We start from the raw sequence: 22,638 nt of genomic DNA, 5'->3' as shown, positions 1-22,638 counted from the left end.
GCCAATCCGGGCTCCGCCAGGCCCTCTGATCGTGCGCGGAGGGGGGGTTATGGAGGCGGAGAAGGGGCTCCCTCCGCGCCTCCAGCGAGACGCGCCCGCGAGGAAGGGCGATTCTTTTATTTAACGTAAGGGTAACGCAGGACGGTGCCTCCTCAACCCTCCCCGGCGGCAGCGGCCCCGCTTTCAGCCCCGCTCTGCGGAGGTCACGCAGGGCAGCCGCCGGACGCTGTAGCCCGCCGCGGGGAGGAGGAGGCGCCGCGCAGCCTGCTGGGCCGCGTAGTCTCGCTTGCGGCCGGGGCGGGAAAGGGTGCGTTTGCTCCCGCCTCTTGTAGCGAGTGACAGCCGCCCTAGCCAATCCCCTGCCCTGTTTTATGCCGAGTGGCGGCCGCCGCTTCCAGTCAGAAGCTCACGTAGGACCTCTCTGGATGGTGGGGCTGGGGGCGGTGCCTGTGCTCGCCGGAGGCCGCCGAGGAGGGAGCGCGGCGGAAGTAACGGTTTGTCATGGCAACGGCGGGCCGCGCAGTGCCCGCGCTGCCGTGCGGGTGCGGTGCCGCGGCTCCCGCGGGCTCTTTCCGCTGTGGGAGCCGAGCCGAGGGAGGCTGGGTGTCCCGAGGGGGGGTTGCTGTCGTCTCGATGGGCGCTCAGGGGCTGCTGCCGAGACAGAGGCGGGCGCTGCTGGGGCGTTGGCTCTCGCCCGGTCGCCGAGCTGCTCTCCGGTGTGGTAAAGCACCGGGATAACGGTGGCGGCGTGGCCGGCGGCACTAAGGGAATCGGGCGCAGCTCGGCGGTTGCCCCCGGGGAACGTGTGGGTGCCGGGCCCGCAGCGCGCCCGGAACCGGCCGAAGGGGCCCAGCATTGCGGAGCCCGGGGCCCCTGCGGAGCGGGCGGGGGCCGTGCCGAGCCCGGCTGCGGCTCTGCGATCCCTTCTGGAAGGCGAGGTGCCTGCGGGCCGTCTCCTCGACATTGCGCGGCCCCTGAAGTGTTAGTGCTGCCAGAAGCAATATAATGGCTGTATGGTCTCTGCTTTTATTTTTCCTGAAACTTGGAGACCTCTTCTTCTTACTTTGTTTTGCTTTTCTCTCCAAAAGGTTCTTGTTTGTTGAGGATAACACATGCCAACTTGGGAGACGAGACCTAAAACCCAAGTTGTGATTTTTAGTGAAGTTACATGTGAAGTTCCTCATATTCCTGGCTGGTTATATTGCCCTTTGCACTGCCTTTGTCTGAGCTAGTCAAATTGTGTGCCTTCAGCTGGGTGGCAAACAACGCATCTGCTGCATTGGACCACTAATTGTTAAATCCTGTGTATCATTCATTGCCTTTTGCTGTACATCCTCAGACCCTAAGATTTGTTGTATTACAGTCAACAATACTGATGTAACCTGTTGCACATAACACCATATATTTTGCTTTATCTGTGGATCTGGTTTAGATCTTACATATTGGAAGGACTAATAGGCCCTGTGTTGCTTGCAAACAATCAGTGTTCTGCTTATAAAGTAACACAAAGCTTTAGTTACTTGTTTGCTTTATAGATACCGAGTGTGTTACAGTTTGGTTGCTGTGTCTTTTTTCAGGTCACTATGAGGGCCTTGTATGGTCAGCAGAATTCACCTGGAGAGGAAATTACATTTGTCTTCCAGGAAAGAGTGAGTTCTGATCATAATAGCACTATTAATCATTCAGTGGAAGAAGAGAGTGTGGCTGAATGCCACAAGGGAATTGTAACAGCTAATTCTTCCATAGACTGAAAAAAGAACTGGTGTAATCTTTGCACATACAGGCAGGTAAATGAAAGTAGGGGAGGTGTATTTTGCCATCATCATGTAGCACTTGGCAAGGCCAGTGCTAGATTTCTTGCAGTTTTGGTGTCCATGTTTTAAGAACAAGTTTTGCAGCTGTAACAAATGAACATCACATAGGATGTCAGTGAGTGTATATTGATGCAGTGTGGGTGTCTGAACAGCAGAAAAACTCTTATGTGGTTTTGAGGATGTGAATCTGTGTTCTTTAATATAGGTACAAAATAAATTACTATAGATACCTATGTATACCTGTGTAATATAGATGCCTAAATATTCCTATGTATGTTACCTGTGTGATATAGATACCCAAATATACCTATGAGCCATAAATTAAAATGAAACAATATAGTACTGGTGAGAATCTTGCTTGAGTGGCTGTAAAGTCCTAATAGTGAAGCACATCTAATGAACCACCTGGAGAGAAGGACTCAATTAGATGGGTGATTTTGATATAACCAAGTTGCATATTCATGGGGCAGTATTGGATCTACTTAAACTGATTACAGAATTGTCCTTTTGCTGAAAAAGTTTGTTCATGTTTTAGCAGCACATTTTCATTCTCTTCCTTGTAATGGTTTTGAGAGTCGTGTAGCCGTAAAGTAAGATGGATCAGCTTACTTATCCAGGTGAAAACTAGTAACTTGTTACAAGTTCACATCATTATGGCTCCATGATTCCTAGCTCCAACACAAAGGAGGGGATGGGAATATGTACATGCTGGCAACAAGTGAGCCAGGCAGCCCTGGTACCGTCTTTGGTAAGCTAAAGCAGATCCTGGAACTGCATTCCTGTACATAGACTTTGGCTGCCTACTTGCCTATTTAAATCTCTTCAGAGAGGAATTGATTCTGCAAGTGTCTGTGTAATGACCAGCACTATGGAATCCTCATTGTAAATAGAAATAAATACTGACAAAAGCAAGGAACAGGAGAGCTAGTTGGCTGAGGAGACCTTAGCAGAACAGAAGGTGGATAACATAAAGTCAGTATCTTGCATAAAGAACTTCCATAGCAAACCTTCCTTACATGGGGCTTGGTTAATTCCTAAATTAACCAAGCACCATAAATTAAATAATGAGATATTTAAATTATGAAGGCAAGAGCCAGTTAACAGCACAAACATTATATCGTCTCTTTTTGTTCTTAAGACTTGTATTCTTTTATAAAGAAAAGCAGTTTTATTATGTGCATTTTAGCAGTACTTAGGTTCACTGAGCTATGCATACCAAAAGAATAGTTCTAAAAGACAATATAATCTTTTATTTATGTAAATTACATAAGTCCTTTCAATTCTAAGTTCTGCAAGGTTTTGGTTTGCGTTTTGGGCTTTGGGGCTTGAGGGGTGGGATTGTTGGTTTGGTTTTGCATTTGGTTTTGGTTTTTTTGTTTGGTTTGGTTTGGGTTTTTTTTACCAGAGATGCAGTATTTGTATAGTTCAACATTTTTTCTTTTGGCTTTTTTTCCGGCTTTTCTGTTTTGTGGAATGAAGAGTGAGAACCCATTTTGGTTTGTTTGAGCAGGACGTCAGACTGGCAAAATGCCTTGCAGTTTTAAAGGAACAGCATGTGTTTGACTCAGCTGGGGTGAGAAAAAGTTCAGCTCAGTATTCCTTGGACAGAGGTTACTGTTCATGTTGCTAAGCCTAGGAGAAAAGCAACAGCTGTTTCTTTGGAAGAGTTAAAAAAAAAAATCAAAGAAATCTTAAACACTTAAGAATGTATCTCAACTTCAGAAGCAGAAACAAAGCACTCTCGTGGCTTTCTGATAAGTGTTTAACTTAATTTAAACAGATGTCTGTGCTGCATACTACAGTATAACATGGAAATAACATGATTTTGCCTCCAGAACCTGAGGTAGCTCTCCGACAGCAGTATGGAGTCAGCAGTCCAGAACTCAACTTGGCTAAAGAAATACTTTAAAGTAGCAGTATTCAACTACTTAAAATTATTTCAGATATTAATCTTCAAACCAAAAGTTTAAATAGTAAGGCGAGGCTTCATTGGCAGATCACTTTTCTATGTGAGGTAGCTATTGTTTATGGGACTTAAAACCAATTCTTACCAGTGCAATTTCTTTGACATCATTTAGACTGCTTCAATATTTACCTCAGTAAGTTTGTCAGTACAATACGTCAGACATTCATACCAAAATTCTCTTAAAATTCTCCATCACTCTTGGAATATAGTCTTAATATTAAAGATCTGCTTCCTCATATTAAGGGGGTAGTAACATACTAAAATTGTTTCAGATAAGGGTGGGATATTAACTTGCAGGAGGGAAAAAAAAAAACAAACCCCAAACAAAAGAATAATGTCAGCATCTGTGGGGTTTAGCAAGGTCTAGTGGTCAGTTTGTAATAGTTCAAGGCCAGGTTGGACGGGGTTTGAGCACCCTGGTCTAGTGGAAGATGTCCCTGCCCATGGCAGGGGGTTGGAACTGGATGACCTTTAAGGTCCCTTCCGACCCAAATCATTCCATGATTCTATGTATTCTTGTTCGGACTACAAAACAATCTAAAACAAAGACTGTGGAAAAGTGCTTTCAAGAGCTTGAGAAGATCCTACTAGCACATTCATGTTGCATTGTATAATGTAACATCTGTAAATTTGTCCTAGGAAAACCTTCCTCCTACAAGAGACAATGATGTGAAAGTACAAGTTCGAGCCTGTGCACTGAGCTGGATAGATACAAAGGTATTTGCTTATTTTATTTTATTTTTTTAATAAAAGCTAGAGGTGTTTACGGTTTCCGTTGAAGACCTAAGCCAGGGCCCTGGCTGGTAATTGGCACAATTCCATATATGCCATCTGAGAATATGGCTTTATTGCTGAGAAGGAGGGCAGAGGATTGATGTGGTATTCTTGCATATTTCTCTAAATAAAAAGCACCTGTAATTAGGTTCCTAATTTATGGAGAAAGATCAGTTGTCATTTATGAGTTCTCTTACAGTAAATCCCTTTTATCATCCTCTGCGTACTGACTTTAAGTCACAGTTTGGCTTGCCTGTTAATAACTCTCTGGGTTTATTTTTTTATATGCTTCTAAATTTAAATACAGAAAATCAGTGCAAAGGTTTTAATATTGAATGAGGAATGTGTGTACTTTCTTCCCCCAGATAACATTTTGGTAATGGCCCAACTTCCTTACTGTGAATATCAGACACTGCAAGATGGTAATAAATATGCAAATTTCAAGCCTTATAAGAATGTTGTAACCATTATTTTCATTTAGCTTCTGTCAGAAATTAAACTAGAGAAGGAGCTTCTACCTGTTGGGCGAGAAATTTCTGGAGTAGTATTGGAAGGTGAGTTTGTATAATTGCCTTGTAAAGGTACGGAGCAAGAATTAAGGTCTGGTAATCCAGAACAAATAAATATTGTTTGTACTCCTGTAATAGTAGGAACTATTTGCTTTCTTCACAAGGCTTTCCCCAAGTCAGTAATGATCCTGAAAGTAAGGAAAAGAAGGAACTGAACTGTAATTCCTGAATATCAATTAAAAAAAAAAAAGTGCATGGGAGCTTTCTAGATAAAATATACAGAGATTTTAAGATATTCGCTGCACATGCTGTAACAATCTTTAATTTATTTGTAAAAAACATTTCTTGGAATAGTGAATACAAAGTAACGTTCAGGAATTTCGGCAGTGTTTCACTGGCATAGCCACCTTTGATGTGTAGTTTAAAGCCTGGATCTTTCAAAAACGTGTACGTGTGTGTGCTTGCATGTAACTGTTTGTGGATGGGGTGCCAGACTTTAGTGAATTAAACATTTGGGTTTGGTATGTGCATATTTAATAGGAAAAAAAAAATTTACTATCAGGGTATATTTTTAGGCTTGTGAGCTAGTGATAAACAGTGCCTTCAAATACATGTTCAATTTCATCTATAAACATTTCTCTTCACACCTTCCTTCCTCTTTTCATATATTCTTCGTGAGTTGGAAGAAAGGTGACCTTTTTTCAGCCAGATGATGAAGTGGTGGGTAAGTTAATGCTTTTTTGCCTTATCAACAAACACAGTAATCTTTTTATAACAAATGGCTGAGGTTATAATCATTGCTAAAGCTACAACTAGACATATAGTTTCAAAGATTCAACCAGTGTCACATGAATAAGCTCTTCTAAATGAGAATTCTATTCTAGAAGTATTCTCTTAGGGAAGTTTTTCAGTTATAAGACTGGAAGTTCAGGTCCCTGGCTAATGTAGTCTGTCATGGTCCTCCTTCAGTCACCAAATCTTTAAGAATACACACCTGGGTCCCATTAGCCATGTGGGGTGAGTGTTCTGAAGACAACCATCTGAATACATACACTATTATTTGTATTTATAACACCATCCTCATGCACTTAATATGTATCTTTTTTTTCTGTGGATAATACGAAGTCTAGACTTGTATTACCTGGCTTCTTAAGGATGATATAAAAATAGAATTTTAACTGCTAGTGATGAATCTTTTCTTCAAGGGTATTGAAGACTGTTCAGTTTCTTCTAAGTCATGTCAATTCCTGTTTGAATAAAGAAATCAAGAGTGGTCCTAACTTAAACAAACAAGGAGGCTCACCAGTTCTGCTGGATTTTCTGAGTTGCCGAAAGCAATGCACATACTCAGGACCACATTTAAAAAGAAGCTCTGATTCAAGCTGCTCATTTTCCAGACCCTTCATTTTTACTGCATGTTAAGAGTTCTAGAAAGTGGACTTGTTTCTCCTCTAACTTAACCACAGGGAGCCAATGCTTTTATGATCCTGCTATGACATTATTGTTAGAGAAGCCCATCAAAAAGGCAGGTGGTAATTGCTGTCATTTTGTCGTTTGTTGTTAAACAGACTTCCGGATAAAAGATCAGACTGAAAGCATTTGGGGCTTTCTTTTCCTGGTCAAAATTTGGCAGACCTTTCGCATCATTAGCTTAAATCTAATGGAATAAGATGTGTGATTGTTACTATTTATTCACTACAGAAGGTGTAATCCTTACAGTTGGAAATTAATATTCCATTTATGATGTACAGAAGAGACTTTGCTTTGTATAATGAAGTAGAACAGTTATGGCACGGCATTTTCTGATCTTGCATATGAATTAACTTTGAACTATGAATAGTATCATTATCGTGAACAGTATTGCTCATTTGGTTAAATATCTTACTGAGATATGCTGCATCTGTTGAATATTTTTAAATAGTATTTGTGTTTCAATCACCTTCTGTTGCAGCTGAAGGAATACAGTTTCAGTAAGTAATTAGGGGGAAAAAAAACCTTCTGAAAAATATGTCTGTGGACCTGAGAGGTCATAAGTGACATTCTTAAGTGGCTGTGGGAGGGTTGGGCTTTTTTGTGGTTTAGAACTTGGTTCCATTCTTGTTAGTTCAAATATAGAATAAGTAGTTTGAATCAGCTGAGCTGCTTCAGACTGAGTCTCACATTAAGAGAATAGCGTACCTACTTGGGTCATGAAAGAAGCAGATTCATTTTGTCTGAGACTTCCATTGTCTGCGTTTTTTATTCTTAAATACCGAATGCTGGCGAATGCAGGTACAGAAAAGTCAGAATTACACATGTGGAAATTGGAAGATGAAGAAAAGAGCATTAAGTACTTTTAGCCCTAAAAGAAAGAAAACCCGCTTCTTTAAATACTGAAATCTCATGACATTCACTTTCAAACAGCTGTTCAACCTCATGCATCCAATATAGACAAAAGACAGGAGTGAAATATTTCTGTTATGTAGGTCTTTCCTAATGAGCACACTTCCCAGGTACTATTGCTCTGAGTTTATATGTAGTTAATGAATGACCAGATCTAAAAGAAAATGACTATTGCAAAATGGTCTGGTTAGCAGTGTGTTTAATAATGTGAAACAGTCCCAAAATACCTAACTGTCAGACAAATATTTCTACTTGAATTTTACAAAAAAGCTTGTCCTTCTATCAAAGAGTATAGTCCTGCTATATACTCCTTACTGAGTTTAACAGTAATAATATGGTCATACGGTTCTTATTATCAATCTCTTCTTTTTTTGTGTAAGAATAGTTCTGTGCTTGCTGGAATTACTTAGTGTATTAAATCTATTCCTAAAATCAGACCAAGAATTGTTTCTCACTTTCAAAGTTTTTCTGATCCTTCTTTAATTTTCCAAGGCGATTTTTTTGTCTATATAATGTATTCTCTTATACATGATCATTTGTTTGGTTAAGAAAAAATACAGTAGTAAAACCTCAGAACAGCCAAAACTTTTGTTTTGAGATATATTTTTGACTTTCTTTCAAAATTACAGTCAGTTTTCTTTGTTGCTCTCAGAATCTTTTAGCAATCAATTAAGCCATTTTCCTCATTAAAATAAGTGTAGGCAAAAATATTCTGCGAGTTAAATTGGTCACAAATGCTTGAAGACATGAACCTAAATGTAAATGTACCTGCTTAGATTTACTGGTAGCTAGCCACTTGCTTATCATGTCTTCCATATGCCTGGTTCTTGAATACATAATCAATGCATGGAAGCCCTACACTATGCGGAGTATTTCTGGCAGGTAAGGTGAAAAATCTAATTTTGTATTTGTGCAAATGCTTGATGTGTGTAACATACATGTTGGAGCTTCTGTAAGCACTGTGAGGACAGTTCTTAAGATGCCCTGTGTTGTTCCCTTAGTATAAGGGTCATGTTTTTGTGAATGGTTTTAGAGACCCTGAAATCAATGTGAGTTGACAGCAATGCATAATGACTCCTTGGAGGCTGTCTTGAGTGTTAGGAGATAATGTGACTTGTTCCTGAACTTTTGTGTCTGTCAAGAAAAGGAATCTCTTCATGGATTATTCATTCTGTGTTTGGCTTTTTCTATAGTAAGATGTTAGAATCCAAACTGGTTTAGGTGCCAAGGCTACTTTAGTTTCCTATAAGGAAATTTTTCTTAACATTTGAAATACGATATTGTGTTAACCATCAAAATCTGAATGATACTTTAGGATAGAAGAAGTATTTCTTAAGACATTCTTTCATACATGTTTATATTTTGTATGCTAAATTAAAGGATTAGAGAATGACTTAAGTTATGAAAGTAAGACAGAATCAATAGTGATGTTGTAAGAAAGTATGTTCTATTCTGAGATTCTTGCCCTTGCAGTATTTCCTAATTGCACAATAGCTGGTGTAGATAGCTACTTTAGACTTTATATTATTTTTATTCTATAGATGAACCCTTGAGAGATCTGCAGATGTATACAAGCACTGTAGGGTAACCATTTTTAATGGGAATTGTGAAAGACTGGAAACAGCAGCCAAATTTAATGAGGATTTTATGCCAAAGCCCTTGCTTTTGTCTAAATGGAGTGTAAGAAGAGGGAAGAAAATACTGGTTTACCAAGGATAGAGGGTACATGTATTTCAGAAGACTGAATGAATGCCAGAACCTACTGTTCATGAATCTCCTTCTTTGGCCAGTGGAGGAAAAACCAGTTATGACCAGGATGGATTTCTTTATTTATTATTTTTTTCTTTCAATTCCTCTTTTCTGTTCCAACTTTTTAAAACTTACATGTTCTTGCTTGTTCTTCCTCTGCTTCTTTCTGTCCCTTTTTTGCTGCCTTTGCTAACAACATGTGTACAGGCACCAGGATGGAAGTATAGAGGTATCTGTAATGTGGCTTAGTCGGTGCCTGTCTGCAATACAAGAGCTTGGTTTTATTCTTTGTTAGCTATGGCCCAGAGTAGAAATAGGAGCACTCATCAGAGTGAGAGCAGTGCGAAGTGAGTTCAGACATGACCTGACAAAAATGAAGCATGCCAGTAGCAAAAAGCACTCAGTAGTGTCCCCATTCTTTCTCTTCCCAACCCCAAAATGCTGCTTGGAGCACCTTTGGAACCACCTTGTGCACTGCACCCACAGAGATGATAGGCTGTTACCTTGCCAAGTTTTCTTAACCTGTCATAAAACCTGATGGGAGGGCAACAGAACCAGAGACCAAGCGGGACTGGCAGTTTCATTAGGAGCTTGGTTGGGTTATAATGTGTGCTTATTTGAAATGTAAGGTCTATGTCTGATTATTTTCAGGAATTTTGCCCCTGGATTCTGAAGAGTCTGGTCTTTGTGAAGTTATTCTAGTTCATGAGCATTACTTGGGTACGTAGTTCATATATTTTGCTGATACTTATATTTACTGTATCTTTAGACTTCAGTTTAGCTTTTCTAATAGGGAGTTAATTAACTTGGAGCTATGGGCAAAGTTGTTCTGCATAGGAACATTCAGACATTGCGTCTACTCCACCTGTTCATAGAAACTTCTAGACTATGTACTCTCAAGGGATTTTTCTTTGCTGTGGAGATTTAATGGGTTAATGTTTTGCCTAAACCAAACCACACAGGCTAACTTTTTTCTTTTTTTAACCCCCTTGTAACTTCCCTTTTTGTTGCTCCATTGTCTTTCTGCTTTTTCTTTACTTCATCTGTCACAAAATTAAGTCAGGAGAAATTTGCTTTTTTCCTCACTTTGACTCAATCCAGGAATATCGATTGTGACTGGACTAACAGATGGATAAAATTAGCAGACTAGAAGGTGGAGAAAGGAATTTTCAGAGAATGAGGATCAGGGAAAACCTAGGATTGAAACATTCTTTTCAATTACTATGAGTTTCCAGTTTCCCCTTTCTGGGCATTGAAGAGTGCTTTAACATGTAGAATACTAAATTTGGGAATCTCTGTGCTTCTCCCAACAGTTTGTTGTGTTACTTTGAGCAAGCTAGTGTTTAGCTCAAATTAGTTTGTATTGGGTTTCTGTGCCTGTCCATGAATTCAATCTGCGTAGTTAAGCATGACTCCTTTAAATTTGTTTATACCAAAACAGAATCCCTACGTTTACTGCATATAATATGGTAAAATATCCTCTCCATGGTTTTTTAACCTATATATGAGAGGTAAAGAAGTATTATTTATGTTGGCTTGTTTGAAGATGAAATCTTCCTGACTAGCTATTGACAGCTTTTGCAAAATAAGTCATGGACTTTTGGAGATGGAAAAAAATAAGGCTTACTCTTGCTAATACTTAAAAGTACAAGTCAAGCAAAATGAAATCTAGAGGTCTGTGCTGCCTTATCGCTATTTACAGTAACTATAGGCAGAAAATATTTCTGACTTTATATTACCTTCAGTAATTTACTTCGTGCTAAGTAGTATGAACTGGCACACAAAGTGATGATGCTGGTGATGAACCCTAGCATTCTTTTCCAACACACAGATAAATGATCCCAGGTGATCACATTGCTTATGTTGTTTTATAGCTTCCCTGATTCAGGCTACACTGTCAATTCTTACACTTAGAGGGACAGACCAAACTTTTCCAGTATTTTCATTGTAGTGTGCCTCAAGAGGACTGAGTTTACTTAGTTCAGTTCTGTGCCAGACTTTCAGCTGGGCTATGATGATTTCTAGCTTAGCATTAAAGTCTCTGCTAAATCATGTAAATTGCTTAGATGGAAAAAGGTGTTTGAACTTGTGATTTCTATTTAACATAGTCATTACCATTACCTTCCTTCTAAGCATGTGGATAGAACAGGAAAATTCTTAAGCATCTTGTAGGTAGAGACAACATACAACAGAAATGAAAAATAATGTTATCGTGACCTTTATCTCTCTTAAAATATGGTATAACATCCATAAGCTGTTTATACCAATGGATTATGAAGTAGATTCTAATCTATAGAGAACGAGAATTAGGAATTTGTGGGTTGGAACTTGCATTGTGTGTTTTCTGTGTCAGTTAATTTTGTGAAAAAAAAAAGAGCTCCTCAGATCACTTCTGAGGAGGTTATGGTAGGAAGTACACGTCTCTCTTTTTTCTGTATAAGTACTGTGCTTGTGCTTGTACTTGAACTTGCTCACAAGAGTGCTGCAAAAGCAAACTGATTATTCATGGAATAACAATTGCCTTTTTCCACTTTGACTCCGTGTAGCTGACCTAACACTGCCATGACCCACAACATCGGAATATTGCCTTTGTGAAATAGATCATAATTACACCTGTAGATGATTTGACTTGCATGATTTTCTTTCATGTTTTAGAAACTAATGAAGTCTAAAAAATAGCTGAGTGAAATATCAGGGACTTGCTGCGCTTTTTTTCCCATCTGTTTTTTGTTTGTTTGTTTTTTCCCCAAACTTAGTTCGTAAACCAGAAAAAGTTTGTTGGGTTGAAGCAGCCGGGACTGTCCGTGATGGTGTCCGAGCATACACAGCTTTACATTACCTTTCCCAAGTTTCTCCTGGAAAAACCGTCCTTGTAATGGATGGAGCAAGTGTAGGTAACAACCGTGCAATAAGAACAATTTCAGAACAGAAAGATTACCTCTGCTGTAAATAACTGCCTTATTACCAGAACAATTGGATTTCTTACAACATACTAAACTTATCAAGCCTTGTATGTTACTCTTGGCAGCACCTTTCACTTAATGGATTAATAGGAAGGGCCCTCCCACGTAAGGTACTGAGCCAAGAATACAGTCCTTTACATGTTGTGTGGGTAGTGAAGAGAGGTAGTTCTTCCCTGGTGTTTTATATTGACATAGTTTTACCCTAGGCCCTCAGGTATAACTGGAGGAAAGTGCCTTAATTTTTTATTCCTTTCCCACAACTTTTTAACTTCTCTTAGATATAAATAATTTCATTTGCATTACTGCAATCTTTATTGCTAATGAAGATGCGGAGCTTGCCTCACCCAAGATTCATTAATGTAAGTGTGGCTGGGGCTTTTTCCTTGGTAGCACTTCTTTGTTCAACAAGCAAGCAAGCCCAAAGCTACAAGTTACAATTGCAGTTATGGTACTTGTGTTAGTTAAAGTAGAACCTGAGATACTCTGTTGACGATGAGAAGTAGATAGTTACTAAAAGTTTGTTTCCAGTCAATGAAAAGACTTTTTTTTTGCCTCATTTAGAACAGAAGCAGATCTATGAATATTCAAAATCTTGGTTTAGATGTGTTTTATTAAAAGAGTAAGTTCATTTTGGGATACTCTCCTGAAAGTTCTTTGCAGTATAATCTTTCTTAAATGGCATCAAATTGTTACTGTAAACAAATTCATCGACCTTTTTTGTTCTGCAGCCATTCGGTACAATAGCTATTCAGTTAGCACAACACAGAGGAGCTAAAGTAATCTCTACTGCATACAGTCTTGAAGATAAGCAGTACCTGGAGAGGCTTAGACCTCCTGTGGGTAAGTTATATTCTTCACCACTAAAATTTACACTAAAGAATGTCTCAAAAATATTTTTTTTTTTTTTTTTTTTTTTTTTTTAGTCTTAGGACTTACTTCAGTAGCTGAAAACTGAAACACAAAACTATAAATAGTCTAATTAAATAGTTTTAAAATTTATTCTGTACTCCATAGGTATTTTATTTCTGGTTTAGGTATATTTAATGGCATTTTTATTCTTCATTTATATTGTAATGACAGTCTCTTTGTATTTTCCTTAGTACTTGAGTGCTGGCTTTTGGCCTAACTACTCCAGAAGTCTTTTTATAAACTGGTTGCTTGTGAACAAGAAGAAAGCATTACGAAAGCACCAGTATCACAGTATGTAATCTAGGTACCTGAGCCAGAGTTCAGATGCGATCACATACTTGAGATACAGTATTCATCAGACTCGGGTTACTTCTAACAGTATTTTATCAAGCTGTGAGGCAGCTCTGTTTCAAGTACTGTCATAACAGTAGCCGTTAGGACAGGATAGTCAAAGTCTCTGCATTTTCCTATGTCCTAAATGAGCTTTGCATTAGACATTAGTACTTGCATTCATCTATGACTTTTTCCATTTCTTCTCTTTGATACTTAAGTTTGAAGGAGAAGGGTGGTGCCCCTGAAAGTAACAGTGCTATTTGGACCATAGGAAGCTACTAGCATCCTTCCTGAACAGACCTTTTCTTATTTCAATGCTGCAGAGTAGAGGACAGTAGAATATTTCTTTATTTGGGCAGTTTGAAAATAAAAGATGGCATTGCGAAGTCCAGTTTGATTGCAGTCCGTGAACTTTTCTGTAGAAGGTTAAAACCAGTGTCTGTTATTGCCTCCTCAAAATGCAAAGACTGTCACAGTATAATCAAGTTTATTTTTCAGGGTATGATTTTTGTTGCCATTCAAAGAAGCATATGGAAAGAGTAGCTGTGTCTCTTGTAAGAATGCTTTGTGGGGGAAAGCATTCTATAGTCAGTTATCACATCAACATACATTACAGTTGCAGCAATCAAATATATATGGGTTAAGGTGAGATCTGATTAAAAAGTTCATATCAAGGTTAGCTGTCCCTGACTCTGGCTCCTTTCTCCTTTGTTTTTTTGTGCTTAATATTGTCAGCAATCTTTGCTTTCCAAACAGAGAATTAGAGCCGTTTTCAAATCTCGTCTCTTCTTAGTGACTCACTAAAACAAGACATTGCTCATATGCAGGTGCACATAGTATTGTCCTTATGTTCTCCCTTGCTGGCTCAAGAATAGTAAGCTAACAGAGGGATGAAATAAGCCAGAGAGCTGCTCTTTAGACACAGAGAGAACAGAGTTCTTGTCAATTTTAATTCCTTTCTGGCTCCCAAGAACAGAACTGGCAGTGGAAGCACAGAGACAACACAGTGTGCAAGTGCATTCTGGGGCTGCACATTCACACACATCTGCAGTGTTGGGGAGTGATTCACTTCCAGCCTACCAAGTGTGTATTTAGCTCTTCCAGTAGTGGCTTTGGAGTGCTGATAATGCAGCAGGAAGTGGAGTGCTGTGCAGAGGTTATTACACAAGAGCAGGGAGAAAGACATTTTTGCTGTCTGACCTTAACAGTTTTCAACAGGGAACTGCAAAGTTTTGTGCTGGGGATGGCATAATTTCCTCTAAGACCTGGCAGACTTACTTCTCTACATTTTTATATTGCCTCTGAAAAGCTAGTTTTTCATTTTCTCATCTCAGAATTCTTTTTTACTGTAATAGCAGACATTACAGATATCAGAACATAATGCATTTTTGTGAATGCTGCTGATATGTAGAGGTTTGTTACACCAGCTGTTACAGGCTGAAAGAGTAAATACAAAAGACCTAAAACTTCTCTTTTTAATAATTTATGGGTGTATCTTGCTAATGATATGAGAACTTTATTAGTTAAGAAAGGACTTTGCAATTTTATTATCATAGTCCTGTCAGCACATATGAATATGACTTTGGGTTGCTTGGCATACTTACTTTTTACTGGCATTTTTAAGTTCTATGAATGTTCATACAAAATAAATGCTCTAAGTAACCCATGTGTAGCTAGCTCTGAGCTGGCTTCTAATGCCTGTGTGTGGAGGCTTTTTCAATTTTGTGCTTGTTTAGTGTTGGGTTCTTTGTTTAGCTTTTAGCAAGAGTCTATCAGTAGTCAATGAGCAGCAGTTTGAGTTATCAGTGTATAGCATAACCAGCTGCTTCATAAAATGGCTGAAACAACCATCTCCTGCAGTGAAAAGGCCATCGCTTTACATTGCTTATGTACGTGCTTGCTTTATAACAGTAGGAGTTTCGTTTAGCAGTTTTCCAAATGTTTGTGGAACATAAACATTAGGGGAAAAAAATTTTAATTGCATCTTTGCTTCAAATAAAGAGATGTAACCTGAGTACAGCATTAAAAGGAGACACAGTTTGAGTGTGAAAGCAAAAAGCCACTCACTGTTCTTGCATTTCAGGGTTTTTTGTTTTGGGTTTTGTTTTTTAAGAAATATGATTCCAGTGCCTGAAGTAGAAGTTCCTGTTAATGTTTAAGGATTTTATATTTAGGCCAACAGGGTGGGCTCTTCACATCTCTCCAGTAATCTCTGGAGTAAATATAATAATAGTATGAAGGAGGGGATTATAACCAGTTTTGAACTTTTAATGCCCATGTTTCAGACTAGGGACAGAATATTACATAAACTATGAGTTTCTGTTAAAAAACAGAAGAAAAAATAAATACATATATATATATACACACACGTCTATTTCTTCTGTTCCCTCAGTCACCTTTTTTTTTTTTGTGGTTTGATTATTTTTTTTTGTTTCCTTTGGTTAGGGTTGTTTGGTTTGGTTTGGTTTGGTTTTTCTTTTTTTTTTTTTTCTTTAAAACCACTATTGAGCTCTCAGTGGATACATTTCTGGTAAGAATTCCTCACTGATTCCACGGCTTGAGCCTGTTTAGTAAAAAAAATAGCAAATCTTATCTTTTGTGTGACAGATTTTAAACTCTGTAGGTGAAATTACTGTGTGAGCATGAGCTCTGGTAGCACGTTGTGGAAATACTGATATTTCTACTTTTCACCAACAGTGAAAGAGGAGAGAAACCGAAGCCTTTTTGCCAGTCAGAATAATGTTACTTTAAAAGTTGTGCAAGAAGAAACTGAACTAATTTAAAAACTCTTTGTAAGAAATGTTGCATAAATGACAAAGGATTACAGAGAATTATAATCTGTTGCTCAGCCTTTTCCATAGTGGAGAGAGATTATTACAGCCTTTTGCTAGGAAGGAAATTGAACAGGATTTCGATGAGTACAGTTTGAACTACTGTATTGATTCAAGTAACAAACCTGAAAATTTTTGCTAAACAGAAATCAGAAAATAGTCAAACTGATTAAACTGTTGCCTTTTGGTTTGATAGTCAGGCTTGGAGTCCGTAGATCAGAATTATTCTCAGAAAGTAAAGTTATTTGCTGAAACCTTTTACCATGTCAAATTGCCATGTTAAGAAAAACTTTTTAACTTCTTGACTGCGAAACTAGTAAGACAATGATATTGTGGGGTTTTATTTGCATACGGGCAATGTGACTATCGTTACTAAATTAATGTGATATCTTTATTAGATTATGACCGTGTCTGTTCTCTTTAGCCAGATAGTTTGACTTCAGTGAAAAAACTGAATGATTGACGTAAAAATTTGAATGCATCTTATCATTTGTTTGGAAGGGGAATTAAAAACAAAACCCAAAGCATTAACTGAGTATTTGTTAATATTCTTCTTAATGACCAGTTTCTCACAATTTTTCTTCTCTTCTTCCTTCTCACCCCTTGTGATTAAATTCAAGAAGGTATACGGCAGCCTTTAGTGGGTAAGTAAAGATTGCAAATTTGAGTTTAATTCATTGTGCCTTGGAAATGGGCTTCCAAATTTGACATTGTTTCAGTTATCATTTTGCTAAGATGTGTTTGACCTGTTTAGTTTCTAAATGTTTGTTTTTCCTCATAATTTTAAACCAAACCTAAAAACCTTAGCTGCTACTTCTCTGCCCTAGTTATTCCTGATTCCGTGGTTTATCTTTATAACCACCTATAAATATAGTATCACAGATATATGAGAAGAAAACGTATTAGTGACTTTCAGTTCAGAAATATTTCAGGAAGAGATGTAAATACTTCCATCTAAATATTTATGACCCAGAGAGCTATTTAGAGGTTAAAAACATCATGCGGAAAGTAATATATTAATGAGCTTATCCGTGCTGGGAGATAAGTAGTGAAGTCACTGAGCATTATTTTAAAGAAAAGATGGCTATAAGAATAAAAGACTTGCTGGAATCATAAGAAAGGTCAAGTCATTGCCTCACAAGTGACAGAATTTCTTACGTTTTTACATGTTTGCTTCTGACTTGCACTGGGAGACAGGGCTCCATGCCAGAGAGAATAGGTTTTTGTTTCCCTCTGTGATGTGGAAGCAAGAGAAGAGCTCTGTGAGGGGCTGGCAGGACGTGGTGGGGGTTATGGAGAGTAAGGGAAGAAAACAATGATTAGAAAACTCTTCCAAAGCATTACTGCTATGGTTATTTGATAGATAATTTGAAAGTTGGGACATGTGAAATAAGGTCCTTCCTTATCTTTTGGCCACTCTCTCACTTCAATAACATGGCTAGTCACTCTAGAACTTGCTATTTTTGAAGGTGCTTTTGGGAAAGAATAGAAAATAATGAACTTACAGAAGGATTTCTAATTCTCATAATGGCACACTTTATTTTTTTTGGCTTAAACAGATTTGCAAGTTTGATTTCTGCATTAAGCTAGTAGCTATTTAGGTTTTTTGACTTGGCTGCAAACTTGCTTGTAATACTTTCAGAAACTAGAAACTTTCTGTTCTGCTCTGAATCTAAACTCTGCATTTTTATTGTAGTTAACCAAACGTGCTGCTCTTTCTAGCTCGTGTGATAGATGTGTCAAATGGCAAGATTGATGTGGCAGAGAGCTGCTTGGAAGAGACAGGTGGCCTTGGAGTGGATATTGTTCTAGATGCCGGAGGTATGCAACTGATGAAAAACTAGTCTTCAGAGCACTATTAAGTGGTGGTGGTGGTAGTAGCAGCAGAATTTCCAGGTAATATAGGTGGAGGCTGCATCACCTCAAACAATTACATTTAGTTGCTTGTTCCCATGCAATTTTATGTACATATCTTTATTCAATAGGTTTCCTTAAGCAAGATCTCCTTAAGATCTCCTCATATCACCCTCTAGAGGAAGTATCTAATACTGTCAGTCATCTGCTAAATTCATCTGAATTTTTCCTCTATTTAAAACTGAAAAGGAAAAAATGTGTTTAAAGAGAAGAGCTGTGACATCATTGCTCATGCTACCTTATTTTAATACAAATACTACGCCATAGTTGCCAGTACTGTCAACCTGTATTCTAAGGCAGCCATAATAGTTGAAAACTCTGGTTACTATATTTAGCTGAAATAATTGAAGAACTTCTTAGAGTTCCACTTAAATGTGTTAAAAAAGATACATATTAATTTCCTAAATCTTCTACTTTCTCAGATATTCTCGTGATTAACAGCATAATCTAATTGTAGTGCTGTTCCAGACAGGTGTCTTTCATTGGGTGTATTCATATGCATATATTTCATCTCTTTTGCATCTGAAGACATAGGACTGTAAAGAATCCCAAGATAATGTGGTTTTAAGTACAGGAAGAGATGGCTGTTTCATTCTGAACCGAATTTTTTCTGAGCTAAAATGAATTTGTTCTTTCTCTCCCTCCCCAGTGAAATTATACAGTGCTGAAGATGAATCAACTTCAAAATCACAGTTGCTGCCTCATAAGCATGATATCATAACTCTTCTTGGTGTTGGGGGACACTGGATAACAACAGAAAAAAATCTTCAGGTAAAGATACTGTATCAGTAAGTTAGTTTGTACCACAGTACATGTATGGATGTGTCTGTGAGCTTCGGTCATGGCCAACTGGTTTCCCACTGGTAACACCATCACTTTTCACTGAAGAAAATTTTCACATCCAGAGAATGGGAAGTAGACAGCATTAATAACACTTGTTATTTTCCTTTGGGACAGTTTTGGGACTGTCGTCTCTGAGATGATGGTAAGCCTTGTTAATGGCTTAGTTGTACTGACAAATTTTAAAGGACCTATTTTGTTTAGCCAAGGGTATTAAACTGCTTGACAAGACAGAAAAGTATCATTTAAAGCTGTAAATATCACAAGCTTGCTAAGTTTTAAGTATGAGCAAAGGGTGGTTTGTGGGCTTTTTTTAACCATCTATATAAAATAACTATCCTCTGTTTTTGTATAGGAAAATGTAACTAAATAACATTGTTATTCAATTTATTGAAGCTGGATCCTCCGGATAGCCATTCCTTATTTCTTAAAGGAGCCACTGTCTCCTTTCTGAATGATGAGATATGGAACTTGTCCAATGTACAGCAAGGGAAGTATCTCTATATCCTTTTCATGGTCCTTTTGAATACTGACTGCTGATACAAGTGGATGGAAATACAACTGAGAAACCAGCTAACAGATTTTCTTCTACTCAGTCACATAACCACAGGCATAAAGGTCAGCACAGTTAAGCTTACAGTGTAACTGGAATGTAACATTCCCTCATGTTTTAAGCTAGCCTCTGCATTCCTTCTAAATATGCGTCTCCACACGCTTCATTAAAAGCAGTGCTGAAATAGACAACATGTATTCTGGAGAAAATGCAGTATTTTGGTTCAAGATTGAACCTGTTACCAGAAGATTTGATTCTGTAAGTTTTTATATTATGCATATGATATTTTTGATTTTTATTTTTTTGTTCTTTTGGGCAGTAAATGCATCATCCATAAATCTGAATGCAATCAGTTTAACTGTAAAAGTTAAAATATTTTGTCTTCATAACCTTTTCCTTATTTGCAGTGTTATGTACATAAAATTCATTGAGCAAAGATGTGGGTGTGGGCAGAGGAATGCCTCCTTCATTTGCATTATGCGTCACCTGCATTTGGTCTTAAGCAGCTGGACTCTGAGCTGTCTACTAGCGTGACAGTTTTCAGTGGATCACTTCAAGTGCTGGAAGCTTTGTCTGCTTATGGCTTTAAGGACCCTCCCTGTTCTTCACTGCACTGCAGACTGAGATCTGCTGAATCACTTTTGCAGTTTAGCAGAACGGCAGAGGCAGGTGAGGATTAAGTCATTATATTTGTGAAACAACTAACTACTGCAAGGAGGCCCTCCCCTCCTCCACTAAACTGCAAAATAGCTTAGGCAAGGTCAGGCATACTAAGGAAATGTTTATGGGATGCAGGTTATCAAGAATCAATTTATAGTTTGGTATTTTTGTTGAATGCTTACTGAGTAGTTATCCACATAAAAAGTAAGCTGACTAAACAGTAATATTTCTTCTGTCGTCTCCTGGGGTATCTTTAATAACAACTGCACGTTTTATCACAACAGGCTTTAAAGTGGAAAGGAAAAGTCTGGTTTAGGATTGGGGGTTTTTCTGGATCTGTGTGTCTTGTGAAATTCTTGAGTATATGGCATTAATAACATCTGAAGAAATCACAAGGTGATTGCTTTTTTAAATGACTTGAGCTTCAAATATTAACCAGATTGCTCTAAAAATGAAGGAAGGAACATTAATTTTTGAGTTTCATATAAAGACTAAATAGAGCCTCATCTGTTGCATTGCCATGAATGGTAGTCACTAACTCAAAGATCCCTTACAGATGCACAGTGCTGCTCCATGAATTTACAGACTCTGCTGTGTTCCAAACTTCCTTTTGATTTTCACCTCAGATGTCTGTATGATGAGTAGGGATAGTTAATTGGTACCAAAGTCTGTCCTCTTCATTCTGCACAAAAACCACAATTGCCGTTCTGATTGACGGATGTTGAACTAGTGTGGGCTGCATTTGTCAGTCTTAGCAGTTCTGCTTTGTTTTTTGAAATTTTATTTTCTGTATTTCATTTCTGCACACTATTTCAGGAAAGGAGGTTTCTGATACATAAGCAACTGCATAAATGTGATCTAAAGATTGGCATTAAGGTTAACTATCATTTTTGCCTGGATCCTGCTGGTTTTGTATCAATACTGGGCTCTTGCCAGCACACATGATTATGGAAAGATTTATTTGTAGATATGTTGTTACCTTGACAGTCCTCTTAGATACCCATCTTAGAAGATATAATGAAGAAATTATCAAGTAGCATTTTCAGGTGAGATGTAATTTGATTTTTTTATTACTTTTTTTTCTTTTAATTAAATTCAGCATTAGAAGTAGAAAACTCTTGCCAGCACCATACTGCAAATTTATAAGGGCATACTCAGGAAAAGATGCCTCACATAGTTTACATGGAGCAGTTTATGGTCTATTTCTGTTTGTAATATAGCAAGCTAATGCTCAGGGAGGTTGGTTAAATCCCATGATTATGCTGTATGTCAAAATTTAACAAAGGCTGCATATTCTTTTCTTGGTGGTGGAAGAGCACGTATCTAGCTGCTCAGCAACATGTCTGATGGAGAAATGGTTTTGGCTGTAAAGGATGATGGGTCTAATACTCCTCTGAGAAGAGTGACAGCTTCACTATGTATGAAGACTTCCATAATAAAGTAAGAATGGAAGATCCTTTACCTCAATGCAGGATAACTGTATTGCTTTTGAGCAAAAGCCTCACCACCACCACCACCTTTTTTTTACCCCCTAAGAAGGGTATCTTTTCATCAACTTCTTTTTCCTGTTTGCTTTTGGGCTCTTCTCTTCTTTAGTGAACCCAGGCAAAGCTATAAAACTTTTATTTTGTTTAAGGAGTAAAGTTTACATAGTAAAAGTAAAGTCTATAGCAGTAGTCCTGCAATATTTCTGTTGATCTGAGCATGCTCACCAGGCACTTCTGACATGTTGTTCCATTTTAGGCCTCAGCTGGATGAACCGATCCCATTGTATGAAGCCAAAGTTTCTATGGAAATAGTTCAGAAGAATCAAGCAAGAAAAAGACAAGTCATCCAGTTCTGACACACAATTTCCTGATTTCTAAGCCTGTGGAAGATAAAGAAACGTAATGTATTTGAGAAGTAACTTTGTGTACACTTTCAAATAATTCTGTAACTGGAATTTAGATCTTTTGTCTTGTGAAACTCCTGTGACTTTAAAGTTTGGGTTTTGTTTGGTTTTTTTTTTTTATCAACTTGAGCAGAATGTTTCCATCAGCAACTTCTAAAGAGGCTGTCTTGACATACAAATCTTGTCTGCCCTGCCCCAATTACAAATGTCAGTAATATCTACAGGCAAACTCAGTTGCTGTTGTTTTTCAAACATAAGAAATGAAAGGGAAAAAATAAATCTGGTGTGTTTTATTAGTCCTCCCTTCTCCAGCCTCTACTAATAGTCACCTTTATATTTACCTTTTGCTTTTGACTGCATTGAGACTGAGTGCTCTCTGTGGTACACTTAGTCTTTAAGCCACATTTAAAATTGTTGTTTAATTGAAAGACGGGCGAAACCATCAGAATTGGCAAAGGATGCTAGAGAGGAAGGATATGGTACTGACAGTAAGAGTTCTCCCCACAGATGATTTTCTTCGTTTTAGCAACCAGGGAGTAAACCCAGTAAA

General features: G+C 38.0%; 1 protein-coding gene across 9 annotated transcripts; it reads left to right on the top strand.

Moving 5' to 3' along the window:
• The first annotated feature begins 39 nt into the window (after positions 1-39).
• On the top strand, positions 40-22,387 carry CRYZL1 (crystallin zeta like 1). Of its 9 annotated transcripts, none has more exons than XR_003989369.1 (15): positions 397-494; positions 1,578-1,649; positions 4,420-4,497; positions 5,036-5,108; positions 5,743-5,787; positions 9,846-9,914; positions 11,951-12,084; positions 12,886-12,997; positions 16,851-16,874; positions 17,953-18,051; positions 18,794-18,915; positions 19,381-19,486; positions 21,198-21,243; positions 21,512-21,637; positions 21,941-22,387. XR_003989369.1 is itself a non-coding variant. In XM_030471635.1 (14 exons), exons 2-14 carry the CDS (start codon positions 1,584-1,586, stop codon positions 22,038-22,040), a joined length of 1,074 nt encoding a protein of 357 aa, XP_030327495.1. In that variant the 5' UTR covers positions 40-125; positions 1,578-1,583; the 3' UTR covers positions 22,041-22,387. The 9 variants fall into 9 exon arrangements, 7 of the variants coding, with proteins under 7 accessions (XP_030327495.1, XP_030327452.1, XP_030327476.1 ...); XR_003989371.1 differs by having other exon boundaries at positions 21,194-21,243; positions 21,941-22,032; XM_030471635.1 differs by lacking the exons at positions 397-494; positions 21,512-21,637 and adding an exon at positions 40-125.
• Positions 22,388-22,638: the final 251 nt, after the last annotated feature.

The sequence above is a fragment of the Strigops habroptila genome, chromosome 2, assembly GCF_004027225.2.
Source record: "Strigops habroptila isolate Jane chromosome 2, bStrHab1.2.pri, whole genome shotgun sequence".
Taxonomy (NCBI): domain Eukaryota; kingdom Metazoa; phylum Chordata; class Aves; order Psittaciformes; family Psittacidae; genus Strigops; species Strigops habroptila.
Note: the sequence above shows the minus strand (reverse complement) of the source record. Positions and strands in the feature narration are given on the sequence as shown.

Bases quoted from the DNA above. Each gene is read 5' to 3' on its own strand.
- CRYZL1 (XM_030471586.1), top strand. From the start codon at position 426: ATGGTGGGGCTGGGGGCGGTGCCTGTGCTCGCCGGAGGCCGCCGAGGA. The intron at 12,085-12,885 runs GTAGGTAACAAC...TTTGTTCTGCAG, and splicing joins TTGTAATGGATGGAGCAAGT to CCATTCGGTACAATAGCTAT. The intron at 16,875-17,952 runs GTAAGTAAAGAT...TGCTCTTTCTAG, and splicing joins TATACGGCAGCCTTTAGTGG to CTCGTGTGATAGATGTGTCA.